Raw genomic sequence first — 18,041 nt, 5'->3', positions numbered from 1 at the left:
GTACTGGCATTGACACGGGCTTCAAGTACAAAAACAGACGAAAAAGAATCAATTGTTCCCAAACTTTCTTTTGTATTTTAAATTAATCAATGAAATGCATTCAAAAAGCAGCTTTTCCTTTAAAATAGTTCACTTGTGTGTGTTTTTAAGATGCTGGGAAGGTCAGCTCCAAAAACAGTAGTTTTTTAATTTTACAGATTGCTTTCCCACATATTTAAAATATATTAAAGTATCGCTTTTTCGGATTAAATGAGTGATCTCATGTATAATTAAAGAAATTTTAACACATGTTGACATCCTTTGTAATACTTAACCCCCCAAAATGACAATCAATCTCATCTAAACTGACCTGGAAATGTATAGTATGGCTAATTATTTTTAATACATTTCTGACCATTTCATAGTATTTTTTTTATACAGTGTAGATTGTCCTAAGCATCTTGCCTCAGAATCTTCCGTTTATTCATGCATTCAGTTACTCCTCAATGTTTAGATCAGAACCGTGAGGACAAAACCATCTGCTGCAGGACTCATGGTTCTCTTTATGATTCTCTGGATGTTTCAGGTCGTTGTCTGAATGAATGCAAGTTGATAAGACGCCTCTGATGGTATCACTCAACGGATAATCTAGTGCCTAAAACTGCCTCACAGTACTGCACATCATTTTTACCTTAAAGCTGAGGTAGGCAGTATTTTGGTTTCTCTGTTGTCAGGCTTTAGAACCAGTCACAGCTCATTTCACCTACAGATGATGGAATAGTATAAATAACATCAAAATCTGCAGTGACAGCAGGATGTGGCCCTGCAGCGGGTCAGCAGAGGACTAGATGGAGCCACAGCTTGATGCAGATTTTTGGCTTTTATGCATTTGAGGCACACACTTATCTGATGGGAAGAACTTAGTGTAGAGAGGAAAGAGTATTTCAATGTTTCCACATTTCAGCCTACTGCAGCTTTAATGTACAGACTCAAGTGCCTGTACGCATTTTTAAATATTTGAATCAATAATCTGACTTTGCACATTCATACTGCTGCACATGAAAGAGCAACAGTGAAAATGACGCAGTGTTTCCCTGTGGAACGTGCTGTAAAATACGTAGCTTAATATTCCTAATTTCTACCACTGAACACTCTTATAAAAACGCTAACATGCTGATGCGAAGCAATTATGTCTCTCATGTTTACTTTCCTGCATAGCATGTTAGCATTAGCTTTGCAGGCTTTTTTGACGCAATGACAGTGCGAGTTATTAAATTAATAATTCACTAAATGTCAATATGAATGTCATTGAGGAGAATCAGAGGATCAACATCACTCAGGAATCATGAATGTAGAAAAATTCAAGGCCATTCTGACAGCAGTTCTTGAGATATTCAGTTTCTAGCAGCATTCGTGAGAAACCTGTGATGTGACAAACTCAGGAAAAGTTTCAATAACCTAAAGATACAATAACTCTACATGAAAATGTTCGTGTTCTTCTAATTTTATTCATTCACAATTTAAAGAATTATTTGAACAGAATAAAAACAATTTGGGGAGATCTCACATGAAAAACTACAAATAAGATTTAATTAAAACTGAAATTACGTGAGATATTTTATATAATCTGTATTATTCTGCAGGTTTGTATCTATAAAAGATAAAACATTTTCATAGTTTATAGTTTGGTGGTTAAAAAAAACAAAAAAAAAAATCACAGTATACAGTACATAGATTCCTCCCACAATTTGCACATATGTCAACATAAAGCCAAGAATGCAAACAAAGAGTAACAACAAATGAAAACGGATTTTTTTTTCATTTACAAAGCACTGCTGGTAGCCACTACAGTTGAGGAGGTAGCTTCCTTAGTTAGCATCCCATTCTTGATTACTTGTTTTCAAATAATTTACATTTAAAAAAAACTAAAAATGTGTACACTCTCACCAGATGGGACATCTCAAACAATCAAAGGACATTTTGGTTTTCGGTGCAAGAAAGTGCACAACGTTTTAAACAGAAAACACATTAAAATGAAACGGTGCATTTATATGAAAGACACGAGAACGTCTCGCTGGTGGAAGGAAAACGTTTCCCTACATTGCCTAAATTCCTGAGCACTCGCATGATGTGCACTTGTGGATACACGCTCCGAGGGCGTATCCACCTTTAATGTGTACAGTCACGCTCCAGCACACCAATCATCAGTCAATTCCTCGACTCACACCGCCTCAACCCAGGTCAGCTCTCAGGATCAAAAGACGCACATTTACTCGAAAATATCACAATAATGCTCTTCTGCTGACCTGCACTGTGAATTAAACTGGACTGAAATGACCAAACAAAGTGTCTGAGGATTGCAAAGACAGTTAAGATGGTAAATTTGCTTAAAGATAATTCCTCCTATTCCCACCGTGAGCCTTATTTTCTAACTTTTGTACCATCATGTATACATTTATGGTCACACAAACACCAAAAACTTGGTCCAAACTGCAGATATTTGTCTTTAAATGTCTGTGGGTGAATAATAATCAACCACTTTCAAATTAGGCTCGTTCACTTCAGATTTCTTTTGGCATGGCTCACACACCATCTTGTTGACTCAGCTGGTTGCCGGTCTTCTCCTGCGTTCGGATCACGTGAAAGGAAAGCGGGATTACATTCATGTGTTTAATTTGGATGCTATTAGTCGTTGCTCACAAGCCAAAAATCTGTTTCATAAGTTTTAGACGTACGTCACACGGCCTCCTCGTAACCTCAGCAAGAGTGAATATCGTTGATTTAGATTTGGGATTTCCTGGGCTTTTTCCAATGTCCGTTTACGGTATTTTTGGTTTTTGAGGCATTTTGGGTAATTTTGTCAGTAATATCTGTGAGCTGAACGTGGAGCCAGCACTTGTTTGGTTTAGTTCAGCGTAGAATAAAGTCTGGAAACAGGACTCCTATTTCCTTCTGCTTCCAATCTTGATGCAAATCTGAGCTCAGTATAGCTTCATATTTAGCTACAGACATGTGATAAGCAGTATCTCACTTTCTGCAAAACAACATTTAACCCTGCTGTTGTCTTCATTTACAGCATCAGAAATTATTTTTCCTTGTCTGAAAGAAGCCCCAAAAAAAAGTTCAGCAAAAAAAATCCCCAAATTTCTGAAAATTTGCAAAACCTTCAAGAAGAAAATTCCAGTAATTCCTTAAATATTTCCCTTTAAAGTTTTGTTAAAAAAAAGAAAAATCCCCCAAATTTGGCAAGAAAACTCTTTAAATGAGCTGAATTCCAAAAAATTTCCCGAAAACATCTAAAGTGATTACTTATATATCAGTAAAACTTCTATTTTCTTTAAGTGAAATTTCTGTGAATGTTCTTTTTTTAGAAAATGTTCAAAAATTTCTCAAAAATGCTGAAAATGTGGACAGAGGTTTCACCGTGAAAATAGATTTTTTTTCCCACATTTTTAAACTTTATAACAAGTCAGTCTGACCCGCAGGACGACAAGTGTTAAGCACGTTTCCTGAAATGTTGCATTAATTCAATAATTTTCCTCATTCTCAATTCTCATTTTAGACCGTTTTTGCACATTAAAACAGGCTGTATTCAACAGAGTAAGGAGTCCACAAATGTTCCGTGAGCCAAAAGCAACCTGAAAGTCAGATAAAAGCAGATCTCATTCATGTTGCTGTGCTGAATGTTTGATGTGCCTTTTGGCTCGCTGACAAACAGAATACGTAGCTCCGCAGCAAAGAAACACTCACCTTGATCCAAATCAAACAGCATGACGGCAAAAACTCAGACAATAAGGCCCAGGTTTTAAAAATAACTGGAACTCTCCTTCAGACAAATGAAAGTAATGACCTAAATCTGGACGTGCGTACGGACTTTTAGCGAAGAAATAAACAAAGAGAGGTGCTGCTGTTTTTGTGAATGCTCTGCGTTACATTTTCAGGTGTATTTACCATTCAGAAGCCACCTTTCACACACCTGAAACAGTCTCCACCCAGACACTCCTGCTGCTCAAACAATAAATAACCTCTTTCAAAACCACCAAGCGTATCTGTTGCTGAAACAGTGATATCTGCTACTTTTATCACATTCTTAGTCTTAGGAACTGAAAGCAAAGATGTGTTTATTACAGACTGTTGTTTGCCATTATCACACTGAAACATTAGCAGGTAGGGCCGAAGTTATTGCTGATGTTCTGTTCTCCTCCCCGCTCACTGAAAACCGCCTGAAAGTTACATTCACACGAAAAAAGTCTAGAGTGATTATTACATCTGCTACATTTATGTAAAAAAAATCAAAGTATAAAATCAACGGTTGCTGTGGAGAAGCTTCAAAAAATGGCAAGACGTGTAATTAAAATTTTAGAAGCTTACAAATACAGGTAAAACAGAGACACCACAAAACGTTTGACACCTACGCACTGAGGCTCACATCATCATGACGGCCAATTGAAAGCAAGAGGCAGGCACTGGTGGCAAGATTTTCCTCTGCAAAATCCTTTGTCGACCAGTTTGTAACGTGATGTGCTCAGTTCAGCTTGCTTAGAAACGGTCTCTCAGTTCAAAAAGCCAAGTTCCCTTTAAATGATTGGTTGCATCTCTGCTAACACAGTAATAACAAATATAAGTGCTTGCTGAATCGCAGGGCAGTTGGCACGACTTGTCTTAATATAAAAGTGTTCATATGTTCTTGTAGAATCTAAATTCACATGACAGATCTGTGCACGCAGACGTACTGGAGCTCTGAAGCGTCCTTAGTCCTTGACTCGAGGTATGTTGTATGAGTAGTGTACGAGAGGAAGGCCTCTGCTCTGACAGAAACACGCTCTGCCACAGGCCTGAACCTGGTCCGAGCTGTCTGATACGAATGAGTCGCCCTCGTCGGCGTACTCAGACTGAGCGGAGGGTGTGCCGCCGTCTGCCCAAAACCCCTCAGAGCGCTGGCACACTGCAGCTCCAGCTAGGAGGGTGGGACAGCTGTGAGACTTCACTAAGTGTCTACAGACTGTGGAGGACGAGGGGGAAGAGCAGGTCCTGGCACGCAGCGCTGCCTCGCACTGCTCGCACACAACTGTCTCTCCACAAAGCTGAGAGTACACCCCACAGTCAAAGCCCAGGTGGGTGGAGCCTCCGTCTGTGAGCTCTGACCCTCCGCCACCGTCGTCTCGGTGACTTTCAGCGCCGGCCTTCACCTCCCTGGACAGACCTCCACGGCCACGCAGCCTCAACCAGTCCTCCCTGAAGGCCGGGCTGAAGAACACGTACAGCACCGGGTTCAGGCACGCAGGCAGCGGGAAGAAAATGAGGGTGACAGATTTGGCGATCTCCAGACTGCCAGCTGTGGAGCCGGTCAAGAGAGGGGCGAAGGAGAAAGCAGCGACGGGACAGAAGAAGATGCAGTTGGTGAAGATGAGCCAGGCTACGTGTCGTAGGGCGCCCGTCTGCTCCGGATCGGCCAGCTCCACCCTGCCGAGGTGGCAGTACAGCTGGGTGTACACGGCCGCGGTGAACAGGTAAGCCAGCGCGTTGAGCAGCACCAGAATGACTGTAACACTCAGAGCTGGAGTGTTGCCCCCAGCAAATGGCAGGCAGAGCGGAGACGAGGACTGGTCACTGAAGGTCAGGAGAGGCAGGCAGGCTCCGCCGGCAGCCAGCAGCCCCAGCAGCCCCGCAGCCAGGCTGAAGCGCCGATCTCCTCTCAAGCATCCGCGATGGCCGCTGCCGTTCCTCCTGGGCGACATCAACGCTTTGCCGAGAATCATCCGCACGGCCACGCTGCGCTCCACCGCCGCCAGCGACAGCAACAACACCGACCACTCTGATGAGAAGACGGCCAGAGCTCCTGTGACCTGACAGCCGGGTCCCATCTCCCACCACACGCCGAACTCAGCGAAGGATCCCCACGTGGCGAGGTCGAGCACAGACAGCACACAGACATACACGGCCGTGAGCAGGTTGGCCAGAGCCAGGAGCCCCATCAGCAGCCGGGCCGGAGAAAGAGACGGAGCCATGGAGTGGGAATGACCGAGCGCTCGGTAGGTGGAGGAGAAGGTGGCCACCAGCACCAGACTGTTAAAGACCAGCGACACCAGGCAGATGAACCAGACGGTCAGACGAATCATCCAGTTACCCAGGAGGTGCTCACAAGGCTTGAAGGCTCCTGAAGACAGAAACAATGAGTTGGTGAAAAGCCAATTCATTTACCATTTATTTTTGGATTATTTAATGCTTACTGGTAAACACACAGAAATACAAAGGTGTAAGAAGCCGTTTACCTGGTGAAGGAGAGCAATGCATAATCATTGAGATTCTTTCCACATCCTCCCCACCTGAAATAACAAAACTGATGTAAGAAGCAAAAAAGATAAAAGGCAAACTTAATACAAAATAACAGTCTGCCACAAAAGCAGTCAGCTGTTTTCAGTAGGAAGTGTGGTTTTTTTTAAAACTGATTGTTAGAACTCTTGTTTCTGCTCAACAGGATGTAAAAATAGTTACTACAGACCTTACTGTCTGAGGCTACAATTTTCCAAAATCTGAACTTCATTTTCCATTACAGTGTTTTGGCAAACTGAGTTTTGGACCAATTAAAGCACACCAAATATTTTCTTTTTTTAAAATATCAGGTATGATTTTATCAACTACAGATCAAATACTATAAACCAGCCCAACCGCAGACATTCAGGGAAAATACAACTTTCAGTTAAATGACTGGTAAAGTAGGAAATACAGGATAGTTTGGTCACATTTTGTAAGTGATGTCTAAAGCAAAAAAACGTATCAGTACCACACAACCCGTAAAATAAAGACTATGTAAAACTATTTCAACTTTGTTATTTAAATACAATTAAAAAGAAAACTTGTTAACGTGTCAACTATTCAGTTCCAAAGAAAATACATGACTGCAGCATTTTCCCACCTGTAGATTTTTTGAGGTCATTTTCCTCAGAGGAACTCGTCAATGAGTCACATCCAACAAATGCACAGCACTGGTAGGCGTACGGGACAGAGATGGACCTAGAAACAAACAGTCATTTAGAAAAAAGTCCTGCTGAGGTCCACTGTTGATAATCGGGCCAAAGTATACCGAATGTGTCTGTCTACAGATATTTTGCCCTTTTGATTATTGGATGTTTCTGTATTTTGTTCAGAATTCTGAAGAAAACAGATCTGGCTTTCTCCTTAAAAGTAAGAGGTGGAATTTGGTTCTTTTTCTTTCTGTACAACATCTGTTCAATTGTTTTCAGTTCATCTGTGGGACTAAATTAGAGCAGCTCATCTGCTGGGTTGGAGTTTGTGCAGCATGCGTGCTGTGTTTTCTACATCACCACTTGAACTCAGTCGCTCAGCTTGTTTGTGTTACAGTAAATATATTTTAGATGCAAGAACACTGCAAAGATATTGTTGTGATGCTGATAAACTTTCCCATAGCCTGTTTGTAGTCATTATTTGCCTTCTTTTTCATCTTTAAAGCTCTTGGAATTGTTCTAACCTGTAAGAAAAGTTCTATTCAAACACAGTTTAGTACTTTGGTGGGTTGATTTCAGAAAAGCCAGAGTTTTTAAACAGAAAAGGGGTCAGAAATCCTCGATTTGAACTGGACCCTGATGATTTACAGTGGACTACATCCTTCAGTAAGATAACCTTTCTTTCTGAAACCAACTCTTTAAAAATACTTATATATATATTTTTGCTTAATATAATATTTCTTTCAACCCTTAGAGCCCCCAAACCAGCATGTTTGGAAAGCCCATTATCTCATCATATTAAAAAGATCATCAATATGAAACCACTTATCAGAGACAGAACTTGTACAAACAGAAAGAATTACTGTATTCTTAACTTTCTGATGGTTCTTGAACTACTCACGTAACCAGCGCTGAGTTTGGAATAGTGACATTTATCCAGTCACTGCATTCTACGTCTTGTTTAAACAACAATTAAAAATAACTCATTTTCTACAGCCAGTCAGGAGTTACTCAGTTGTGACAAAACGTCAGAGACCTTTCAGATGAACTGCAGGATGTGTTTACACAGAACAGACAAGAAACAAGTGTGGAAACAAACTGAAAATGCAAATAAAAGTATCTGTAGTATGCAGAATCATTGTTGTGCTACTTCCATAGAGGTGCAGTGAAAAATGAGCCCACAGTGAGTGAAAATCCGACAGGAGCAATAAAGACTGAGAAAGTGCTTGGGTTCAGAAGGTTAAACACATTAAATGATTTTATCAAGACCCCAATAAACTACTGCAGAACATCAGCGACTCCTCCTGGGGATGACTACAGTCGTTTTCATAAATTACAAATAACATGACTAGTTCATTAAAATATTTTTTGTTACAGCTGCAGTGAAACAACAAAACAGGGGCAAAGAGAGAATTATGAGCAACAACGGTTTGACTCAAATATCTGGGATGTTGCCGTAGTATAATTAGGGCTTTACACTCGAAGGTCACAACACCTCCAGGTGCCACATTCTCTCCAGAACACTTCACAGAAGCTCTCTCTCACCTGAGTTTGGGAAGGTTTTTTGCAGTCAGCACTTTTTTCATCTGTGGGTTCCCTGAGAGTTTCAGCTGACTCAGAGAGCTCAGTCCGGTTGTTGGAATCACAGTCAGAGAGTTCATACTCAGATCTCTGCAAACATTGTTACACACAAGCAGGTTAATCCTGTACCAACACAGACACTGAAACAAAACAACACAACTGTGTTTATTTTGGTGAAATGTGGTATAATAATGCACAGGTTTTACTCACAGGTTGGTGAGTGCTGTGAGGGTGAGGAAAGCATCTCTGTGAATAACTCGGATTTCATTTCTACTCAGGTCTCTGTAAGAACACAAAGCAGTGAACTCACAGTCCAGACATAAGACGTGTTTTTACAGCGATCACTGAGTGACTGTGTGTGTAACTGAGTGTATGTGACTGAGTGGACTTACAGTAAACGGAGAGCTGAGAGGCCTTGGAAAGTGTCCCTGTCGATTTGTTGAATATGGTTGTGCTGGAAGCTTCTGCAGATTGAAAAAGAGAACACAAAAGACTGTAAAAAAATAACTGATCCCTCAATACTTCACCAATTTATTACATTAAAATCGTAAATGAGTTTTCGAGTTTAGACAGAATCTTTTAAGCTTTACCATTCCTGTCTGAAAGGATTTGTGAAATGACTTTTACATGATCAATACTCACATCTCCTGCAGCCGGATGCAGCCATGGAAGGATGGCAACTGCTGTATCTCATTGTAGGACAGGTCTCTGATGGAGGAAAGCAGACGGCTTCAACGACTAGATAACAGGGACAAATTACAACGAAGGAAGGACGACAAAAGGTCGGATTGTTCCACTCTATAATTGGTCTGCAAATGAATTCCCTGTATCTAAGTGTATATTCTAAAATACTACTCTTTAACACTACTTAGAAAGTTTATTTTTTTCTGTAGCAATGTCAAAACCACTGTTTACCCACCATGTTATACTGGAACAATTTTTACTGCCCCTGTGTGCTTCTTATGATCTAAAAATGTCACCAGGTACAATTGTTTGCTTTTACTACTGCACGTGAAAAAGTGTCTTACAGCGTCCGAAGCAACTTGAGATCCTCGCACAGATCACTGGGTATGGATGATATCTTAGTTCCTGACAGGGTCCTGGAGATGAAAAAACCAAACCAGTCACTCCTGAGAAACATAAAAGCACAAGCAGGAAAGAGATTCTACATCAAAGTTTACTCACAGACTCTCAAGATTATTTGTCCAAGTAAGGATGGGAAAGTCCTGCATCATGCTGGCCCCACGCAACACCCTGAAACACACATGCGACCAACAGTGAAATCACTGCTATAAACATCGATGCAAAACACATTTAAACAGCGAGTTAAAATATTTAAGTCGGCGCTGACTTGAGGAGTTGAGACAGAACTTGTCAACAGTGATTTGTCAGGAGTGGTGTCTGGCTGCGGGACTTACAGCGAGTGCAGGTCAGACAGATTCTGGAAAGCTGAAGCGCCCACAAACGACAGAGGGTTGTCATAAAGATGTCTGGGAGGACAGAGAGAACAGAGGGGGACAGTTCAAAGCAAAATGATTCACTATGCGAAAATGGCACCATCTTCTGGACATTCACCTTCTGAAGCGTGTCTCCTACATCAGCTCGTACTGTATGTGAGCTTATCGGAAAGCGCTCCGCACTGTGCACGGCGGTATTTGTATAAATGTGAGTCATTAGTGTGCCATGTCTGTTTCTAAGTAGTGTGAGTGAAGCAGAGGGGGAGTTTGACCTTACATGGTTCGCAGCAGGGGGTTGTTATGAAAGGCCCCTTCCGGTATGGAGGCAATATCGTTGCTGTGAAAGCCGCTACAGGAAGAAGGTCAAGGAGACAGTGTGAAAACATGTTGGTCAACACCTCGCATATAGGTAAGTTAATCTGATGTATGGAAAACTAAAGGTTTAGGAAAGAACTAACTGTAATAACACAATAAGCACAGACAGTTCAAACAATCAACTGACTTTCAGAGTCTACTCGACAAAACGTCTTTCAGTTAAATTATGTGTTGCAGATGATTTCAACTAGCTAATTCCTTGTAAACCACCATATCAATAAAATAAGAGCTCATGAATAGCAATGTCGTGATATATTGTGGTAAATAGAATTTTAGTTTTGTTTAACCTAATGCGTCTATGTGAACAGAAACAAACCATAATTTGCATTTAAATAACTCATTAAGATTCACTTAAAGACAGCAGATGATAAACTATTTGCTGTTTTGCATGTGTGCTCGTGTATTCCTTTTATTTATAGCTTCTTTATCAGACATTTGTGTTTTTTAGTTACGTAAAAGACAATGAAAGCTTCCTACAAACAGAAATAAGGCAGTACACTCACAGCTCCTTCAGTTTGGGCAAGGCTTCTATCGCTTTGGGAAAAACCATCAGGTTGTTGACATTAAGATCTCTAGACAGGGAGACACAGGAAGTAAGTGTGGTTTTCTTGCATTATAACATAACAAATCCATCCTTCTATGCTCGCCAGTTAATAGAACATTCAAACCAAAATGTCAACAATTGGGCTTTAATAAAAGGAGGGTTCAGTTATGTGGTGCTGTGAATGTGTCAGCACAAAGTCACACACTAATTACTGATATTCAGGCTTACTGTTGTGGCTACAATGTTGATAAAGCACATAATTGCCAAGCAATGTTGAATGATTCACTCTTATCAGAACTAACCAATAAACAGACTAGTACAAAAATATTCAATATTACTGCATCATTTTAATAACTCATCTGTATTTGTTTTATGAAAGTCAGAGCCAATTATAAAGCAAAATACAAATACATATATTAAAAACTTGAATGTTTTGAAACACATTTTGCTGCAAATCACTGCATAATTATTTCCATTTCTGATTGTTACTTTATTAATGTCCAGAAGAATGAAACTGTTCTCAGAGTCCAACTTTACAGTCTGATTTGTATCCAAGATTGAAATATATTCAGTTTACATTGAAAAGAAACAAAGCGAAGCAGAAAATAAAGCCCTTTGAGAAGCAGTAGAGGGAAATTTCAGGGCATTTATGTTAATGTCACCTATGGCAATCGTCTTAACCCTGCACACTTTCATAAGTAGGTCAAAAATGACCCAGATAAGAATCAATGTGTTTTTATACCATTTTGGTTAATAATATTAATTTTCAATAATATATGATTTTTGTCCACACAAGAATGATTTCATATTTGAAATATGTTTATTTTTCTCTTTATAACAGATTTGAACATTTTAATAATTGAGAAAGAAGAATATTACACAAAACAGCAATAGAAGAATGTCAACATCCATTTTGTTGACATTTTTCCACTCTTTTCCTCTAGCTGTTGTTACTCTCCATCCCTCTAAGTTTGTGCACTGCATCACCTCTTGTATGACATGTCCCTTTAAAAGTATAAAAAGTAACTTAAAATGTTAATGGAATGATATCAAAAACCTGTTTTTTGGGGAACACCTGGAATATGAAATGACAACTTTTCACTACAAACCACTTATGCATGTAAGCGTTAATTAACTGACTGCGTCTCAACGTACAAATGAATGGACATCACTTCAGTACAAGTAAATGAACAGAAGGCCAGCATTTTTAGGAATCCGTGAGCGTCCATGCTAACAGCAACCGACTGATTATTTTTCAGTCTGTTTTGAGTTCAAGGAAGATAGTGCTCACTTCAAATCTACTCCTGTTGGTGTAAAAGTGCATTTGGACATCAGTACTTTGGGAGTCTGCTGAAAAGTGGCAGGAGTGTTTGCCCCTTCTACTACACTATTATGTTAGTTACAATAAATAAAACAAAAAATAATGGAATTATAATGCATTAGAACATCACCAGTCTCCTCCAAAGGTCTGTGTGTTGTACAGTAGCCATTTGCCATTTGGTAAATCTGTCACTGAAGGACTAGTCGGGGTTGTGTGGCAGGAGGAAGTGAACAGTGGGAGGGCAGATATGATAAGCATCATGTACTTTGCTCTATTTATCCTAGAGCAATTAAAGGAGGAAGTGGACACAATGATGTCTGGAGGACTGGAGCAGAGGTGGGTGGGGGAACGGTTAACACACACAAACATGAGAACAAACACGCTTATACAGACACACAACCACTGTACAACTGTGCACTTACAGTGTCTCCAAGTTTACAAGTCCGGCAAAACAGTTGTCTCCAATCTCCTTGATTCTGTTGTTATGAAGATGCCTAGAGAAGGAAAAGCAGTTTCACATACATGTGTCAGATCTTCGTATAACAACAGATATGAAATAATTGTTCACATTCATTATGGGTTTGAATCCAGTTTGAGTTTTCATCTTCACTTCCACAAATGTTTTTTTAGAATGTGACCTGAATTAGGTGTTTGTACTCTACGTGTATAAGCAGAAGGCCCTCTTTGCCTAATAGATTCAAGGTCTTTCTTTCCTGTTTATTCCGATGTGTTTATACTAACCCTGCAGCAATACCACTCAACGTGCATGTGCTCGTGTGTGTTTGTGAGAACGTATAACAGCAGCAGCGGGGGGAAAAAACAATCCTTCACATTGCTAATGCACCACATATTTGTAACAAGCTCCTGTCATGGAAGGTTTCAGCTTTTCCCTCCATACATAAAACAACGAGATAATCTTGATTCAACGTTGCTGCTCAGAGCCGAGCAGCAACTTTTTCAAAATTTCATTAACATTCAAATTCAAACCCCAACAGCACATTTCGCTGGAAAAGTGCTTTCGTGCAGAAACACAGCGGGGCATTGGTAAGCAACCCGTTTTGTTGACTTATTAACTGTAAGCTGTGGAAATAAATGCTACAGTATGTTTGTGTTTGGAATCTGATTTGCAGTCGCTCTGAGGATACATTCAGAGCTGAGCACAAGAAGAGGTACTTTGCATTGATTTGTGGTGACAGAATAATGCTGGAGATATTTGGAAAACCGTAAAGGCATTACGGCTTCCTTAACTGGATGTGAGCACAAGCAGTACATTCATATTTTACTAACTAGATGTTAATCTACCCAGTTGGTTAAATTAGTTCATTAGAAAAATACCTTGTAAAAATATCCAAATTTTGGGTCCAAAAAATTAATTACATGCTGAGGCTCAGAAACTAAACAGACATGAAACTATGCTGTGTCCTACACACACATTTGATTGATATATGCTGGCATTTCGACCTGAGAAACATCCTGATCTTAACACCCAGAGATCGTCCCTTCTTCAGCTACTCCCTCAGGTCATGTTAGCAAACATGAGAATGTTCTCAGACAGTGTGTCTGCTTAATTAGGGGTTCTAAAAAGTACACCAGCAGGTTGTTCCTGCCGTGTTATTTTCCATACCAAGACTGCAAAGTTCTTCTGGCTGTTCTGTGGAAGTTGACTTTAATGACTGTTTACAACTACTAATACTGTAGTTTTTGGAAAACTTCTCACTAAAAGCCTTGATTGAAATGCCATGGCGTGCAATTATGTAGTTTGGGGCAATTATTCTGGTGAATTGTGGTTTCATAACATTGCTACTTGCAAATGTTGTCCTCCTGAGAATTTTTCTACTTTCATTTAGCGGTGATGGGAAGTGCCTCACGGTATGGCATCCAGTTTTATATTAATATTAGTAGATTATTGAATTGACTGAACTCTGTAGACCCTTCACAGAGCGCTTGAGGCCCATCTGAAGCAACATTAGTGGGATATCCTGGAACATTTGCGTGTCAACACGACTGTTTGGATTTTCCATCTAATCCATAATTGAACAGAAGCTTAATTTAACTTACAGCACAACAAGACTGGTGAGATTTGCAAAGGCGTTGTCTGGTATGTACAGGATACGGTTGAGTGCCAGTGTTAGAGCCTGAAGGTTTGCCTGGTGTCTCAGAGAGCTGATGGGGACCTCCGTCAGGTTGTTATCATCCAACCAGAGGTGGCGCAGCTGCTGAAGGCCTTCGAAACTGTCATCTGGAACTGCTGTAATATGGTTTGCATCCAGGCGACTGCAGAACAGAGAAAAAAAATAAAAAGGACAGTTACAAAATGGAAGACTAAGACATTTGACACTGTCATGAATGCCTTGAAATCAGCAATCCCCTGATTGGAAAAACTAGTCCTTAATTTACTTTATTTGACTTCTACACATTATTCTTAATACATTCTTGCATGCAGTTGATATCTGCACCATATGTGACTCCATATGAAAAAATTTTCATTCTATCTTTTCCTGACATGGTCACTCTTTTCTATGAGTGTTACTATGGTGCCAAAGTACCTGTACCACTTCCTACAGAATCCAAGATGTTCTCAGTGCATGGAGATAATCCTCCAAGACACACTAACCATATACTAATTTTCTCCTTATTTCACTACAGGTGGTTCAACTGCAATCACCAGTGCAACATTTTTGGTGTGAACCTACTCCACCCTTCAGCTCATCCAGAATGTGTCTAAAAAAGCCACCTAATGTGGTATTTAATGTCACATCATTCATCACAGTGTAGCTCAACTCGTCTTAATGGCAAACAGGACTCATCAGATTTTTGGTCATGTGCAAACATCTTGCTAAAGCAGGCCAGAGTTTGAAAAACGCACACGAGTGAATATTCAGGAACTTTACTCTGTAGCTCCACTCCCTGTTTGCAAGCGCTACTGCAATGACTGCAAATGGTTACTGTCTTTTTATCCCTCACTTGTGAGAATTAGTACGACAATTGAAATTCTTCAAATTAACACACACTCATAGTTGTAAATATTCCAAGCAGGACAGCATAGATCATTCTAATGTAGCCATATATTTGAATTTGTTGTTGCTAGTGTGTTCAAAAATTAACTATAAAACGGAACAATATTCTCAAGTTTCGTGCCATGGATATCCAGTGTTTGAGAGTTCCTTATGAACAATAAATTACTAAAGCTGTGACCCGCACAAACAGATGAAATTCTGATCACTAATGGTTTGGTGGTAAAAAAGGAAATTTTTTCTTTAAGCAGTAATATGAAAGCACAACCGTTCTTTTCACCATCACCTCACCGCTTTCTCCTGCTATCCTCCCTAACTGAGAGTCTCACCCTCCCTCAAAATTCCTCAAATGTCTGGGCTGGAAGAAAAACAGTCTTGATTGACATTTAGCTCTCTAAGGCTTAATGCAAACCAAGTCCTCACTCTACCAAAGTATATCACTTCAGCTACAGACCTTACAACCCTCACAGAGAAAAGACATCTGTTAAAAAGAAGGAAGAGAGACAGAAAAAAGACGAAGGAAGGGAAGGACCAGGGGAGGGCTACAGAGGAGTGATAATAGCTCAAAGCTGAATTTTCAGCACGTTTCTCCAGCTGTATCCATCCCCCCATTCATTGCTGTCAAACTCAAAGGCATGGTGATGGAGGGAGGATGCATAAATAAAACCGTGTACATGTCACGGTTTCAATGAAACTGACATTTAGCAGTCGCAGAGAAACAATGCTACACACAAGGGCAAGCGGGGCAGGAACTAGTGAGGGGGCTGACAGTTACAAGTAAGCACATGGAAACACACAAACTCCTGGAAAAGTCAAACAAACAAACAAAACAATAAAAGTTTGTTACAGATCTGCTGAATAAGGCTGACCTACATTTGCTTTATCCGGGCTTAGCGCACAGCAAATACAGCAGGCATCAAGTATGTGATATGAATGAAATCAGCCACAAAACACATTAGCGTAAATAACCGAGCTGTTTTGCTCAACTTAGAGGACGAGCAAAGCATTTACACTAATTCTATTTACAGCAGTGTAACATCTAACTTATTGTGTGCTTGACGCATAGTAACACCTGAAATAAGAGGGTTTTTTTCTATCAGCAATCATCTGCTGAGAACTGTTATGAGGTGATGAGACTTTGTATGACTCATAATGAGGTTATACTTAGGCTTTTAGCTAAATGCAAACGGAAACATCCTCATACTGACAAGGCTAACATGGTCATCTTACTTTAGAGGCTTTTCATTCTAACATTTATTCATTAATACTGGACACAAAGTGTAGTCCAAGTACTGGACTCAGAGAGCAATTTATTCAAAAGTTGCTGAGACATTTAACCCCAAACTATTAGTGTGAAGCACATTGTGGTGCTGAGGAAAAACGAAAAGATCGTCACATTCGTTGGGACTCATCTAGTGATCAGGAATGTCGGCACAAAGTTTAAAAACAATCCATCCAGCAGTTGTTTAGACATTTTTCACTGGATCAAAATGGTGGATCAGTTAAGCGACACAGAAAGTAACGACAACACAAGAATTTCACCACCCGCCAGAAAGAAACCTTGTCTGACAGTCCATGTGCATTTTGTCAGTAGTTCACACCATCAACCTAACAACTCACCTGTAGTCTGTATTTGCATACATTTGTTTATCAAATTTTCTGCACCAAACGTTTAGATCTTTACATACATTAGTAGATAAACTGTTCTGCAGTACTGTTATTGCTGTTGCTTTTATATTATCTTTGTGAGTAACTGTCTAGAATGGGTTTGTTAGTTTGGCACAAGCACACTGAATTCCACTTTGGATTGAAGGCTAAGTAAATACACCAACAGTGCTTTTTCTGACAGGAGCCAAGATGACTGCAGTTTATCTTCCTGTCCAGATATTCAGGATAAATACTGTTCTCATTAACTGCAACTTTGAGAGAAAACAGGGGCTTCTCATAGAACTAACCAACACTGTTGTATTAGGGATAGAGACCGTCATAGCAGAGTGGCTTCTTGTGCATAAATATGAATGAACTCTGTTTTTGCTGCAGCAGCACCCTATGCTGATAATTTACATGTTCCGTCAGAAATTTAAAAAGGTAATTTTGCAGTCTAGAGCTTAGGCTACAGTTTCTCTTTAATGTTTGAATAGGTTCTGGCCACTGTGGTGACATTGACAAATACTACAATTTCAGCAGCAGCATTGAGTGCTTCCTCTGTGGGGTAAACGCAGGACAGGAAAGGCCACTTCAAACTAAAAGGCTTTCTGAGTAGACAATAACCCACACGTGCCTATGCATGCATATGCGTGTCTGTTCTTGCCAATGACTTACAGAGACTGGAGAGAGTGGAGGTTCTTCAGTGCCGGACTGGGCACAGTTTTCAGCTGATTATTCTGGAGCATCCTGAGGGGAAAATTACAAAACAATATTTCAACTCGAGTCATGACAATTTTCTTGAACTGTGAATCTAAACAATATGCATCACTCAAAGCTGATTATGTGAACTTTCTGAAGCTGTGCTCTGTTTGTTTTCATTGTTAATGTGGCTCGACACTTAAAACATACTGTCTCAATTTAGTTTCTTGAACAACTGCAGAAAACTTAGAGACTATCAGTGAAGACTCCCACAAACAGTTGCCAAGGTGATAAAGAAATTTTTAACAGAGTTATTTGGTATCTCACTGTCACTTTTATGAGTCAGGTTCTTTAAAGAAGGTAAAATTGTGTATGCCCTTACAGTCTGAAGCCCAAATACTTCCACTTGCTTTCACATGTGTAGTTAAACATAAAAAAAAATCACTTGTGTTGTTTTCA

The 18,041-nt window shown here is 40.0% G+C and overlaps 1 protein-coding gene across 2 annotated transcripts in view; it reads right to left on the bottom strand.

Moving 5' to 3' along the window:
* Positions 1 to 1,467: 1,467 nt before the first annotated feature.
* lgr4 (leucine-rich repeat containing G protein-coupled receptor 4) overlaps positions 1,468 to 18,041 on the bottom strand; it is a 77,051-nt gene continuing 60,477 nt past the window's right edge. For both annotated transcript variants that reach the window (XM_051959944.1, XM_022201040.2), the window contains exons 4-18: positions 17,559 to 17,630; positions 14,281 to 14,496; positions 12,645 to 12,716; positions 10,861 to 10,929; positions 10,260 to 10,331; positions 9,944 to 10,015; positions 9,711 to 9,779; positions 9,554 to 9,625; positions 9,168 to 9,233; positions 8,918 to 8,989; positions 8,736 to 8,807; positions 8,490 to 8,615; positions 6,896 to 6,993; positions 6,252 to 6,305; positions 1,468 to 6,136 (exon numbers count right to left, since the gene is read on the bottom strand). In XM_051959944.1, the coding sequence (XP_051815904.1) occupies positions 4,731 to 6,136; positions 6,252 to 6,305; positions 6,896 to 6,993; positions 8,490 to 8,615; positions 8,736 to 8,807; positions 8,918 to 8,989; positions 9,168 to 9,233; positions 9,554 to 9,625; positions 9,711 to 9,779; positions 9,944 to 10,015; positions 10,260 to 10,331; positions 10,861 to 10,929; positions 12,645 to 12,716; positions 14,281 to 14,496; positions 17,559 to 17,630 (2,608 nt within the window). In that variant the 3' untranslated portion in view covers positions 1,468 to 4,730. The remainder of the gene's footprint in view (positions 6,137 to 6,251; positions 6,306 to 6,895; positions 6,994 to 8,489; positions 8,616 to 8,735; positions 8,808 to 8,917; positions 8,990 to 9,167; positions 9,234 to 9,553; positions 9,626 to 9,710; positions 9,780 to 9,943; positions 10,016 to 10,259; positions 10,332 to 10,860; positions 10,930 to 12,644; positions 12,717 to 14,280; positions 14,497 to 17,558; positions 17,631 to 18,041) is intronic.

Source organism: Acanthochromis polyacanthus, chromosome 2 (assembly GCF_021347895.1).
Source record: "Acanthochromis polyacanthus isolate Apoly-LR-REF ecotype Palm Island chromosome 2, KAUST_Apoly_ChrSc, whole genome shotgun sequence".
NCBI classification, from domain to species: domain Eukaryota; kingdom Metazoa; phylum Chordata; class Actinopteri; family Pomacentridae; genus Acanthochromis; species Acanthochromis polyacanthus.
Note: the sequence above shows the minus strand (reverse complement) of the source record. Positions and strands in the feature narration are given on the sequence as shown.